This window comes from Stegodyphus dumicola, chromosome 3 (genome assembly GCF_044657685.1).
Source record: "Stegodyphus dumicola isolate Sdum_Otavi_A_Nest chromosome 3, ASM4465768v1".
NCBI lineage: Eukaryota > Metazoa > Arthropoda > Arachnida > Araneae > Eresidae > Stegodyphus > Stegodyphus dumicola.
The window spans coordinates 209486199-209500557 of NC_140770.1; the positions used below are offsets into that span (position 1 = coordinate 209486199).

The 14359-nt window shown below is 31.9% G+C and overlaps 1 protein-coding gene across 2 annotated transcripts in view; it reads right to left on the reverse strand.

The window, feature by feature from the left end:
• Positions 1-313: 313 nt before the first annotated feature.
• Positions 314-14359, reverse strand: part of LOC118193045 (uncharacterized) — a 39683-nt gene continuing 25637 nt past the window's right edge. For both annotated transcript variants that reach the window (XM_035364085.2, XM_035364084.2), the window contains exons 2-5: positions 10417-10569; positions 6865-6964; positions 2782-4137; positions 314-641 (exon numbers count right to left, since the gene is read on the reverse strand). In XM_035364085.2, the coding sequence (XP_035219976.2) occupies positions 487-641; positions 2782-4137; positions 6865-6964; positions 10417-10560 (1755 nt within the window). In that variant the 5' untranslated portion in view covers positions 10561-10569 and the 3' untranslated portion in view covers positions 314-486. The remainder of the gene's footprint in view (positions 642-2781; positions 4138-6864; positions 6965-10416; positions 10570-14359) is intronic.

Here is a 14359-nt window from a genome sequence, read left to right on the forward strand (position 1 = left end):
ATTTGAACTTTTGGATCGAAAATTCTAGGTCTAATATCGTCTTGAAGTTTTCATTGATAAAATCATTATGTTTCAGTTTTATCCTATTATATGCGAAGATATATTGTTAAATTTTAATAAAGATTTATAAATATGTTCTAGTAACAGCGCTGTAATAAACTGAAAAAAATAAGGTATATGATAATGGAATAATTTTGTAAAACTTCAGCAAACAATGTTTGTACAAACAAATGTAAAAACAATGTTTATAAATAAATACATGTTAAATAAGAAAATACACATAGAAGAAGAAAGAAAACACATTGTAATGAAATTATGTTATAAATATATACACTTTAATCGCAAGTGATGAATTAGTTTTGCTGTCGATTTGTACAATATTTTCAGCATTTTGTCTGTAAAATTGGAGTTCATAGAGGTATTCAGTTTAGTTGTATTGCAATGATGTACATGATATTCATCAGAGATGAAAATAAAAGCAGCACTTCAGCTATCACATTTAATGTATCTACGATTAAAGAAGAGAAATAAACTATACATTCCAGCAGAAACCAAGCAAATACCACCCATTACTCTATGGGCAACACGACCACCAAGGTTACTCATAATTGTGCCTCCTATTAAACTTCCGGAACTTCGACCTGCCAAAAAAACATAGGAGTTGTTACATTTCTTTGGTAAAATAGCTAGAAATATATATAATTGATTTATCATTTAATTTTACAATACGAAAATACATAAGCATACAATGTATAGATTATATGTGCAGTATAAGTTAAATACAAGTCGCACACGTGGGGGCGTTGAGTAACTTTTACACTTGTAGAAGATAGTTCCGTTTGACTTTCAATGCATTTATCACAGTGATTCGTTAAGCATCGGATTGCAGCAGAAAAAAAAAATGTTTTAACCCAGCATTTAACCTAGTCCTGATCGGCCATCTTTCAGATGATCATTGTTATTGTAACCATATAACGCCATATACGTTAACCATATAACGCTGCTTCGTTTTGCCAAGGTCTGAAATAGAAGTTCAAATCCGCATTAGCAATCTAGAATATCTCAGTCTTGAATGCTGGAGCACTATTGTGCAAAAGCTATTCCTACTTGTTGAGTTTGCCATGACGTTTTTCTTGGCAAATTGTCGGAGCTGAGTTAATAGGATAGCATAATAAGTATCTATTATCGCGGTGTTAGATGTCATATAATCAGCAAACAATTATTCCCCTTCGCTCCAAAAACGGGTGCCGAAAATCTTCCAAAGTATTTCTGCGCTCTGATCTTAAGGGTTCGGAAAGGTGCACTGCTTTTTATAGAATGCTTTCTCATTTTACTGATCACAGTGATGAAACCATGCTCCATGTCCTGTCACCAGCAATATATAAACATTTTTGATTAGCTTTTATCTTGGAAAATAGTTCTCGAAAAGTTTTGACTCGGTGCTTCAGCATTTTTGCCGTCAGCATTTTGAATATCCATATAGCACAAACCTTCCATTGTCTAGGCAAAATATTTTCAAGGATGAATCACTGATGTCCATTTCTATAGCATGAAATTCAGAAGATTCAGAAGACTCAGACTATTCACCTATTTTTCCAACACATATTCATTAACAAACATTTCTTCAATAGCTACACACTGCCACACTATGGTCTGGTCTACGAAAGTTTTATAGTGATATGTTTTCCCGTCTAAACATGGTAGACAATTCCTCGACGGTGACATAGGAGGCTCAGTATCACCATGGACTGAAAGTATGCATTCGTGGATATTTGTAGATGTTATATCTTCTATTGTCAAGAACTCTATCATCGAGTGCTGTTTGATATTTTCAATATTATTAGATTTCGCCAACTAATAACCTCAATCAAATAATATCACCTCCAAAAGATGATGCAATAATTTCATTTCATTTCATCATCCCACAACTGTTACATTGCACTTAAAGTAAGAAATTATAGAACATCCCGCGAATGTTGAAAGACAACAACAAATGAATAGATGCTAAATAGAATACATTTATGAACATGATCATAAGCCACTTGATTTCAAGTTTTCAAATTTTAATTTATTTACATTTTAAAACCTTGACATAGATATCAACATAAAAGAAAATTACTATTAAAATATTTGATACATTTATATTTTTTATCTAAGCATGGGAAAACCCCATTGGTAACAAAGAACAAAAGCTATCATAAAACTAATATTTAGAAAATAATGATATGTACCTAGAATATTTATAAAGAGTGATCAATAACTGCAATACTTATTTCTGAAGAGCCGTTTTAAATTTTCAGATAGTAAATGCTGAATCTTTTCAAAGACAAAAAAAATCCATTTCTTACATTACACTAACATAAATTGGGTGGTAATCAGGTAAATGTGATGGTTGTTAATATTAAGAATTTAAGCAACTGACAAGTTGAAGTTTTTGTTATTTTAATAACTAAGTAAATATTTAAACTGTAAAACACTATAAAATGGCAAAAACATCTATAAATTCTTCGACTGTATTTACAAAGAAGTTTTAAGCATTTAATATCTTCATCACACAAACACTTTATTTTATTTATTCATTCAGTTTCTAAGCTTTTACTTGGAAATAAGAAACGACGTTTGGCATGTTTGGGAATAGCTAAAATATAAAGTTTAGAAGATAAACTGCTGAACGTTTTAACTATAACTAACATATTCCAAAATTTCAAACCCACTGGTTAAGTGCATGCTAAATGGGCAAAATATATCTGAGAAAACTCAATATACATTAAACAGACTTACCAAAATTAAAATGAAGTCCACCAATAAAAGCATTAACTGTCACTCTCAGTCCCTCCGGAGAAATATCATAACAATGCTGCATCACTGCTACCCATGACAAATGATACGTTAATATGCTCATAGTTTCCAACAGCAACGAAAACCATGGATTGATGAGGAAGGAAAGTCCAATGTTTTGCACTGCATAAGCTAGGAATGCCAACACAATAATATTTCTTGTACCGATTTTTTTGATCCACCACTGGGCAGTCATTAGAAATGGTAATCCATATAAACTGTTCATGGATTTAAGAAGACCAATAAGAAGACCAGGAGATCCCAAGTCTCCCATGTACAAGAAAGTGAATATTTGATTGAAGCCCCAGGAAGTTCCCAAGATAAATACAGCAAAGACGAATGCTAAGTTATCATAATTTTTTAAAAGGATGGTCGTTTTTCTCCACATAAGTTTACCCGGTGGCTGTATATGGACATCCAGTTTCCAGACAGTGATAATAGTTAAGAGCGTTCCGACAATGAAAACGTACAGCGCCGAGGTATAATTATTTTCACCCTCTACTGCAGATGTCGCATCTACAATATAACCGGAAAGTGAAGGAAGCAACAAAGAGCCAAGTATGGCCCAAAATCTCTGCTGCCCATAATTTTCAGCGTGAACACTAACTAAAAACATGCTAGTTATATCGAAAAAGCGGTAGATACTTGAATGCGAAACGAAGAACAAAAAGAATAAGATAAACTGTACTACAAGAGCTAAAGTTTCATCATGGTTTGGATAAGTGCAAAATTCACTATCTTTTAGGATGCACAATATTTCGCAAGAGCTTCTGCCACTTCCTGGAGCACATGAAGTTTGCATTAAGTTTATAGTTTCATTGAAGTTGCAAAAATTGGCGTTTTCATTAGATTCATCTAAATACTGATATATGGATAAATTACTAAAATCTTCGATGATCAAATTATCGCAAGCAGCTTTGTCCAAACATTCACTGTTTGTATCGGACCGGCATTTGCAAGAATATTGTTGAATGAAATTTTCTGATGAACTGCAGTTGGCTGTTACTATGAATTTATTAAATCCACTGCTGTTGCATTCCAGGTTTGCAGAAAGGAAACTGCACTTTTCAGTATTTATACGTGGTGCTATCAAAAACAAAATCGTCACTGCAATACAACCTACAAGGCACATAAGAAGAAGTGGTTTCGAGCGACCTATTTTGTCCGAAATTATGCCATATATCAATGTAGTCAAAAACTGTACAAAAGGACTAATGACGTATATTACTGAGATATTCGAAACAGTGAGTCCCCGTTGCTTGGAAAAAAGTGCAATGAATGTTGTTATAGTAGCTCCGGCTGAGGGAAAAAATGAAAGTATTAAAAGCATGCAACTGAGCAAACGAAATACATTGAATTTAAAATTATAAGAAATATCGCAATAAAATTCAATGGAGATTGATGCCAAAAGTCAGTGAAGGTAAATACAATGACAATCAAAACAATAACAAATTATATAATATTAAATGTAATTAATTGAAAGAATGTGTAAAGTATATTTTAGACAACTACGCTCCCGTTTTGTTTATTTTGAGCAACGATATATAGCATTCACGACCTTATTAGGTTTGACAGAGTTAGCTGTGCATAACAAGTATATCTTGTTAAAAAGGTGAAATAATTTTTTTAAATGATTCTCCTACTTAACTTTTATTTATGTACACCTTGCACACAAAAAACATGGGACAGTTCTATATCTCCCGTTCTACTGGACCGATTGTCGAAATTTAACTTGTGTTTTCCATGTCTCGAAAGCGAGACTTGGAAAACGCATTGTTGTATTAGATTTATATCTAGCATTGTTCTAATATAGATATTTTGGCACAAAAACGGACTTTTTCTGAAATAACCTACCAATGTTTTTCCATATTGCGATTCTACGACTCAAATTATGCCAAGTCCCAAGTATTGTAAAAATTGCACAAGTAGTTTTAAAAAAATTATATATCAAAATTTCAGCTCCTCCATGTTAATTGAATTTGGTATATTCTTACTTATTTGATACTTCCTTTCACATTTCGAAATGTAGGTTCATTCCAAATAAAATTCGCCCATTTTCTATGATTTGTTTTAAAAATTTACAATTTTAAAGAATTTTTGTAAATTTTTCGAAAAATATTTTGAATTGTAACTTATAAAATTTTTACCATTATCTTAAAGTAGATGTATTTCTAATCAAACCTGCAAAAAATTAGAATTTTTGATTGAAAATTGCCTAAGATGAACGTGAACTTACATTTTGGCGCGTTTTGAAATTTGCCATGCTTGTTATAAGCGATAATAACGCTAAATGTGGTTCACGCACTTTGTTAAAATTATTTAAAAGCATGAACGAGGATCTTTTTTTCCTCGATCGTGTACAATGAAAAAAGAGGAAAGGGTTGTTATAAATTAAGAAGTTCGCCATGTAAATTATTCTTGGCGCAAACTGAAAAATGCACCAAGATATATATTTTTTTTTATCAAACTTGAATATCTAGACATAATTTGAGTGGGAGAACAAAAATATGGAAAAAAAAATAGTATGTTATTTCAGAATTCCAATTTTATGTCCAATTTTATTTTTATGTCCAAAAAGTCCAATTTTATTTTATGTCAAAATACCTATGTTAGAACAATGTTATATATAAATCTAATTTACATCCTAAGTTGCACTTTCGAGACATGGAAAATGCAACTTAAATTTCGACGTTCGGTCCAGTATAATGAGAGATATAAAACTGTCCATTTTTTTTGGGTGTGTGTGTGTGTGTGAAAGATGTCCATTACCAATATTGTCATACAGAAATTTATAAACATTTAAATCCCATTTGTCCTAATTTGAGAGCTTTTAACGAAATATTATGGTTTAGAGTGTCATTTTAAATATGCTGAGCAATACAGCAACTCAAACAATATGATACGATCAAAAGGATATTTTTGCTGGATTATTAGAACAGAGGATGAGACAGTTGTTTCAGTAAATACGTCGCTCGAATGTTTAATCCGTAGCTCTAATGTTTTAATACATACATATTGCTTTGCTGTGACAGTGCTTGAAATGCTCGATTCAGAAAACTCGGGTACCATGAACTGAGATGACCAATGGTTAATGAAAACTCAAAAAGGGAAAATGCGTTTGAGGTATGTTTTCATCTCTCAGTAGACTACAGTACAGCTGCATATGAATGACAGATATTTTTTTCCTTTGAGAATTTGTCTCAGCTGTCTTCCAGCGTCTTGAAATGGCCAATCATTGGCAGAGTGGTAAGATTGGTTAACACTAATAATTCAATCTGGTATCAAATCCTAGCGAACCGGCTGTATGCATCGAAGTTTCCGTGGTAATGTAATTCCGTGGTCTGCCCTGTGTGCAATGTTTTTTTTTTTTTTTTTTTTTTAAATCCAGTGGTGGGCATTTGCTTTTCAGCGCTGGCCACTGGTCTGGAGAACTGTCAGCAGTCACAGGATCACACTATTTCCATACAAACAGTTTAAAGAGGTTCAAGGAAAGTGGTGTGTATGCCAGAAAGTCCAGCAGTTTGTCTGCGAATTACATTGCTTATAAAAATACGTTTTTAAAATAGAACAAGAAGTATCGAAATTAGATTCTTCTAATCAGTGTGGCTATACATTATTCACCAATCTTAGGTTAAGTTTGCAGGTTAATTCTCACCAGTTTATTTTACACAAAACGCATTAGTAATTCCTAACTAGACTATGAAATATTTAATTAAGAGACTAAAAGGTCGCATTCTAGAGCGGATGGTTTGTTAATATGGGAATCCAAAATGTTGAAAGGCAGCATCTTCGACAGAGATGTTACTGGTAAGAGGTATCGAGACGAAATTTGGAACATGTAAATTTTATATGGAATTTTCTTTCGTACCTGTTAGATAATAAAAGCTGTAATGGATATTGTTGAGTGTATTTCCCATTAACAGTTTCATATTTCAAAAATAGACTGACAGTTTTCTTTTGTGTTAAAGTAAATAAAGAGATACAACTTAAGTTTCATGATTTCATTGATGTACGTTTAATTCTTACCTCCAAACCAAACGAAGAGTGCCAGTTTCAATGGTACAAGTAATTTACAGATGCGGACTTTCCAAATGTTGCAAAAATTCACGGAGAAATATGGGTCATTCTGTTGAAAATTTTAATGAATAAAATTATTATGAAAATTCCACAAATATTTTAATAAAGCAAATATTTTAAAATATTGATATAGCTTCCTGATAAAAGAGGAAGTCTTCAAAATATTTCTTTACTTTAATTAATTTGAAATCTAGTTTTCATAATCACAGTTTACTTAAAGAATATGCTTCTAGTAAAATGCAGCATAAACATGTAGTTTTAATCTGTTAAAGTCTAATTTTAATATAGTAGTAATTCCCTCTGTTCGTTTAAAAGAAGTAAGTAAGATGGAAAAGTAAGTAAGTTTAAAAGAAGTAAGTTCGTTTAAAAGAAGTAAGTTGAAAATCACTTCAAAATTCTTTCTTTGCTGTATGAATCAATTTATTCTCAACTTTATTTTGCATTGTGGTGACGACTGGCGGAAGAAATAGAAGACGCAGGACAGAATAAACATAAATAGCTAAAACAAAGCTTACAATTTCATAATAAATTATGGTAAAGTAGAATGTCTAAATTTTTAATTAAAAAAATTATATACACTAGAGAGGGAAGGAGGGAGTGGCATTTTTTAGGAGCGGCAATTTTCGCTTCAGACCTTATTTTATAGGCTTTAATCATGTGGATCATCGAGATACGTAAATAACCGAATTAAATCTAGGAACAAAATAGTTTTTACTCGTACAATATTCAAAGAAATCACCACGAGAATCCAACAGCTACATACCCTTGTTATACCATTTTTTATCTCGTCGCAATTGCCTGAAAATTACAAATATCAAATAAATCATGATCACAATGTGTTACACGTTAGTAATGAAGAACTCCTTGTAAAGAGAGAAGTATTTCGAGAATTTTACTTCCGTTTTCGCTAGAGAAAAACGTAATAGGAACATGGAAGGGCAGTCCTTTTGAATCTTTGCAGTTTAGTCTAAAATAAAATCTCCAGAATAAGGTTCCTAATAACACCAAGTGTTATTTCTTTGTATTCCGTTTTGACATTTTTCTAGTAATTTATTTGTATATCAAGAAGGGAGGCAAAATTAGCAGAGCTCCGGGCGGCAAAAGCTCTAGTTCACGTTGTAGTTTATCATAGACTAGCGAAAGTACCCGGTGCCAGTTCAGTTAGATTGAGAGTAAGGTATCCAACAACAGAGAGAACGATACCGCTGTAATCCTTCTCTAATTGATCTTTGATGTAACAAAATCGGGTGAGTGTGTTTGCTTCTGTTATGAGGTATTTTTATTAAAAGAAGGCAATTCACTTAAATGCATTTATATTGTAAAGTTGTGCGATATACAATATTTCGAGTTTTACCACCAGGAGTGAAAATGTGCAAATTCTTTCCAGTTCCTACTCTTGAACACCGTACTACTCACCGTAACATATATAGATAGTGAAGACAGATGCCACATTCAAGAGGGTGAAAAAAAATTTGATACGAAGGAGCTATGATTTTTTAGTTAAAAAATCTGTTTCTTGTAGTGGAAATATGGAATCGACCAATCACGAAAGAGACAATTCATCGTTATCATCAGCTTGCCAAGTTTTTATAAACATTATGGCTGACAATCTAAATTACAGCTTCTTAAAAAGATAGGAATGGTCTCGGGATACAAGAGGAATAAACGTGAAAGTTACACTAAAAGAAATTGTTGTAGATATAAAGGGATAATTTTATTATATAGCTTGAAAAACTGAACATAAAAAAAGATTTGGCGGAGGAAAGCACAGAACAGAGCTCAAAAAGAAATTTTAGTAAATTAAATTACTTTAAACTAGTGTAATGTTCAGAAAAGATGGTACACATATACGCATATTAAAAATCAGAAAAACAAGAAAAATATTTTACTTAGAAGTTAATTTAACAATACGCTTTCTTGATAACATCAATTTTTATATTTTTATACTATTAAAAAATTTAATAGTAGTTCAGAAAGGCTAGTTTATTGAATTCAGAAAAAATAAAAATATTTTAAAGTTTTTTAAAGTATAATAAAATAACATGGTTCCACAGAGTAGTTTCATTATTTATTAATTTAGTCTCTTTGCAGCCTGATAGTCTTTCTAAAAGAGTACTCACGCACAAATCGCCTACATTAGGCAAATGTTGAGTATAGAGCTTGGATTATTGTATTGAGTTCCGTATTGTTTTCTTTTTTACTTATTTATTTTGTTCCTTTGCAGTCTGATGGCTTTCCCAAAGAGTACTCAAGCACAAATTGCCTGTATTACAAGAAAGCTGAAAATAGAGCTTGGATTATTATATTCAGTTCCGTATAATTTTTTTTAAATTATTTATTTTGTTTCTTTGCAGTCTGATAGCTTTTCCAAAGAGTGCTCAAGCACAAATAGGCTGCATTAGATAAATGTTGAATATACAGTTTCGATTATTACATTGAGCTCCTTACCAATTTCTTTTTTAATTATCGTCAAAGTTTCTTTCACTTTTTCTTTGAAACAAATACCGAATTAAATTAAAGATGAAACTATCAGAGCATTTTCAATGCAACGATGGACATCAAAACTGATAAGCTCAGGCAGATGGGGAGGAGTAATTATAGAACGTGACGTCAGGTATTTTACAATTTTCTTATCTCTTGCTGCAGCCTAATAAAATGAATAAAATTGATTATAGTGGCTACTCGAGTAAAACTAGTGCGATCAATAGAAGAAAAAATGAACAATGATTAAACAATAAAAAAGATTACCATGAGATTACTAGTTTTATTATTTATTTTTACTGATAAATAATTTGCCAAGCTTGAAAGTTTTTTTCCCTATTATTAGCCAATTCCTTACATGCATACAGAACCGCACTGGAAATTCGTATATCTTTGGGATTCAGGATTTTGACACTTTGTTTTCAGGTGCATATATTTGAATAGTACGCTTTCATAAACTTTTGTCTCCAAACATGTAATTTTCTTGCATTTAAACGAATTTCTAACCACGACAATAGCACATTTTGATACACATATGTCGTTTCGCAGTTACTTCAATCAAAGTCTTCCTACGTAATCGTGTTCTCTGCAATAATTTTTAATAATTCGAAGTTCATAGACTATCTTCTGAAATATGCATAATTAATGATTAGGTTATGCTGGACAATATATTTTTAAATACATCTCCCACGTTCGAATATAATTTGAAAATTCGAAGCAGTTTATTAATTTTAATTGAATTTAAATGAAAAACATCTCATATGCTTACATTTTTCATTCTTTTGATTTGTGACTAGTTTTAAGAATGGTTTCGTAATTAATTTATGATTAATTTTTAAATGAATTAATATTAAAATATAAAAATTGAATTAAATCTTGAATGTAAATCTCAGTGAAAATACTGTTACGACTTTTCTATACATGTAAATAATTTCAGTGAATTTATATTTAAATTGAATACATGTCTTAAGACGGTCTAAACTATGTGAAATTTGAATTTTTAATTTCTTTTATACTTACAATAAATTTAGAGTTCACTTCCGACGTAGATGGACAGTTATCTTCTTTATTGCTATCAGAAACGGTTTTCTGTAGTTCTGGTAAATTCAAAGTAGCACTGTCTTCATAGTTTTTTTTACAATTAGTTTTAGCCATATCCGACATCTATGTATCCTAGAAGAAAAAATATATATGCTTTAAATTTCAAACGCAAAATATATTGATCCAGTTTATGTTGGTCTTTTCTGATTAAAACAAAGCACCCTTCTCTTTAGGGAGAGAGTCCTACCCCCCCCCAAAAAAAAAAAAAAAAAAAACAAGACGCGTTCGTCGAGAAATATTCTAAAGTAAAGGTAATTGGCTTGTATTCATATTACTTGCGTAGAAAACAACGAAAATGCTTGCTCATGCTGGCTGAGCGTATTTTCCAGGAATAGAACCCATGTTTAATTACCCTGTTCAGGGATTTTACCCTCTTGATCACTGGTGGGCTAATATAATTTAGCTTTAATATTTCTTTACTGTATAATACAACTAATAGTGTTTTTTTTTTTTTATAATTTTCTTACTTTGGTGAACTTAACAGAGGAATAAAAATAATGCTTACCTTTTTAATCGCCGCTTGTTGAAATTTTTGCATTAATTAAAAATACAACTATTCGTAGAAAGGGGAAATATTTTATTCTTATAACAACTCTTGAACTGGACGTTAAATAATTTCACTTAAGTCTTATTGAATTTCTACAAAATTCCCTTAATAGTGTAAAGTTATTAGGATATTTCTGAATGCAGAAAACATGAAAAATATGCAATGCCGTCGCCGGGAATCGAACCTGGACCTCTGGAATGCGCGCCAAGTATGCTGACGTTACACCACCAAGGCATGCAAAAAGAAAGGATAATACCCCCCCCTTTTAAAGGGCGATTGGAGATTAGGGGACTCAATGTCAAATCCTGTTGGTGAAAAATCATCATCTACCACCTTGTAGTTCGGGAGCCACTGTAGTGTCATTAGGATTTTTGACGCTGGGAGACGTGAAAAATGAGCAATGATCTTGCCGATATTCGAATATGGACCTCTCTAATACGCGCCGAGTGAGTTACCGTCACACCACGAAGGCATGCAGAAAGGATGAAGAAAATAAAATTTCTCTTCGTGTTGTCTTTCTAGGTTCTAGATACGCAAGTAAATAAACGTATTTGATATATGAAACAGATTAAGTAGTCTTTCAATTATAATACATCGATTAGCTTTACAGCTATAATAAATGCAAACAAGAATCAAATATCATCGAACGTCTTTTGGACTTACATATAAGAAATGTTCGACCTTCCTGATTTTAGCTCAATGTTTAATAAGGTTTAATCTAAATAGTCAGACAGTAACACTTTTTAAGTATTACGTCTGGAATTTAACGAAGTACATAGAATTTAGTATAATTAGAAACATCTTTTATTACCATTACCTAAGAGGAGAAATAGTGACTAATGAATGAATATTATAAATGACTGTTTCAGATTTAATTAAACCCATAAATTTATATTAATTAATTAAAAAAATCTATTTAAGAATATACGGAGATTTTGGTGCTGTCAGGCCATTCAATATATGTGATACATTTTTCAATACAATATATGGTCTCCATATAATGTGTTGCATAAAGATTGTATGACTAAATGTTTGTTGAATGGTTGGGTGCAAAATGCCACTTTTTTTTAACCCTTTGACCGACACGGGATTTCACTAGGAAAGCCCATATTCTCAAACTTGCCATAAGAAAGTGGTATTTTCTTGATTGTAATGCCAAAATGGGCCTGGTACTTTATACCTGGATTTAAGTTTTTTTAATGCATTGCCATAAATTCTTGAACATATTTCAAGATGCACGCATATATACGTCCTTACAGACATTACAAAAAATATTCTAGGCCGTATATATACGGCTTTACCGGTCAGAAGGAACGAGATGAGATCACAAAAATATTGGTCACATGGTATTGTAAAATAAAAATATAGTGTAACGTCTAGTATTCTTAGCAAGCATAAACTAACTAGATGTTAAGCTAGCACTTTTGGCTAAACTCAAAAGGTAACAAGTAACTTAAAATAGAATAGAATTAAATTAGCCTAACGGTTTTTCACACGTCACTTAACGCGCAAGCAGGCTCTGACTCGTAAAAGCCGGTGTAAATAAGCTTAATGGCTAGAAGCGCTCAAAGCCACAGAAATCTAATCTGTAGTATATCAAAGATATCAGCGTGTCTTTCAGGCAGCCAGGACATGCTCTTTCTCTAAATTCACCTTCTAAAACCTTAATTAAATACTAACTTCTTTCTACTTCATTAGAATACACGCGAGCTACCTCATTTACATTCCGGTGCCCACCAGCGGCCGAGCGGTAAAGTCGCTGAACACTGGTAGTTCGGTCTGAGGTTCGAATCCCGCGAACGGGCTGGCTGCATGGGCGTTTTCGTGGTTTTCCCCATGTGTAACGTGTATACGAGCCAGTTTCCCTTAGAAAGTCCTCCACGAAAGGCATCCCTCCCCTTAGGCAGATAGCCCTAGTGTGCTTTGCCATAATTGAATACACCACACAACACCACCACCATTTACATTCCAGCAAAAAAGTGAAAAAGTGAGAATAATATAAAAGTTGCTTCAAAATAAAATTAACTGTTAAATGACTTAACTAAATCCCCACAATATGAAAGCTAAATTTTTATACTCTTCAAGTTAAAAAAACTTTCAAACAGAAAAGTGTTTTCCAGTGACAAATTAATCAAAAAATCATTGGCTTTTCCAAATTAGCCTAAATATCTATAATTAAAATATTTGAAGATCGTATGGAAATTTTGCTGATGATAGTTACAAAGTTAAATTTCAAGTTTAAAAGATACCTTTTAGGTCAGATGAACATTGATACCGAAGTATTAATGCTAAGTTTCAAATTTTTTTTTTTTTTTTTTTTTTTTTTTTAAGAAATACTCTTTTAAAATCGATGATTTTGCTCGAGAGTGATTTCTGTCCTATAATTTGGAGAATTTTCTTCAGGATTAATTTCCTTTTTGTTTCTCTAAAAGGTATTAAATAAAAGTAAACAACTATTTACTAAAAGATTCTGTATACTATAGGATTTGTAAACGTCCTCAGCGGAAATGTAGTTTTTATATATTTTCGAAATAATGTATATGTTTCAAAGAATTAAAGACATACCTGCCAAGTTCTCTCGCTGTCAATAAATTTCGCCAGCTGCTGGAAGACCAGAGTTTAAATTCTATTGTGGGAGAGTTGATTATTCAAAATATTATATTTCCTAAACACTGACAACGTGATCAAAATCATTATTTTATTAATTAATCAAAATTATGTCTTTGTTGAAACTTTTGTTCGTTTCATTAATTTTTTTAAATATCTTTCAGTGAAAAGGCTTATACCTGGCCAGAAATGATACTATCATTGAATTACATCAACAGCCTACTTAATGAATCTGCACCTAAACTTAAAGGTGATTTTCATAAACTCTAGTTCAAAGCCTAGGCAGCTTCTTAAAACGTTCATCACGCTGACAAAAGACCAAATCTTTGTTTTCCACAACCACATTTTGAATACAAATAACAGTCTTCCGTGGCCACAGAAAGTTTCATTGAACAGTGCTCGATTCCTGCGTGCTTTTACAGATTTGGGAGAAAGTATTCAACATGTGGACACACGTGGCTCCCTAGAATATCTGCCAAATTAATTTTTTATCGCTGCACATCAGTAGTCTTTCCTTACTCTCCAACATTACCACTCATAATGTTTTAGCTCTTAAAGAATATGAAAAAAAAAAAAAAAAAAAAAAAAAAAAAGCTGCCTCTTAAGAGAGCTTTAAAGGTCATCAATTCTATAAATAAACACTCCAACGAACTATAAATAACAAGAATTAATATATTTTGCTAGCGTTTTATAATCTTAAATTTTGCA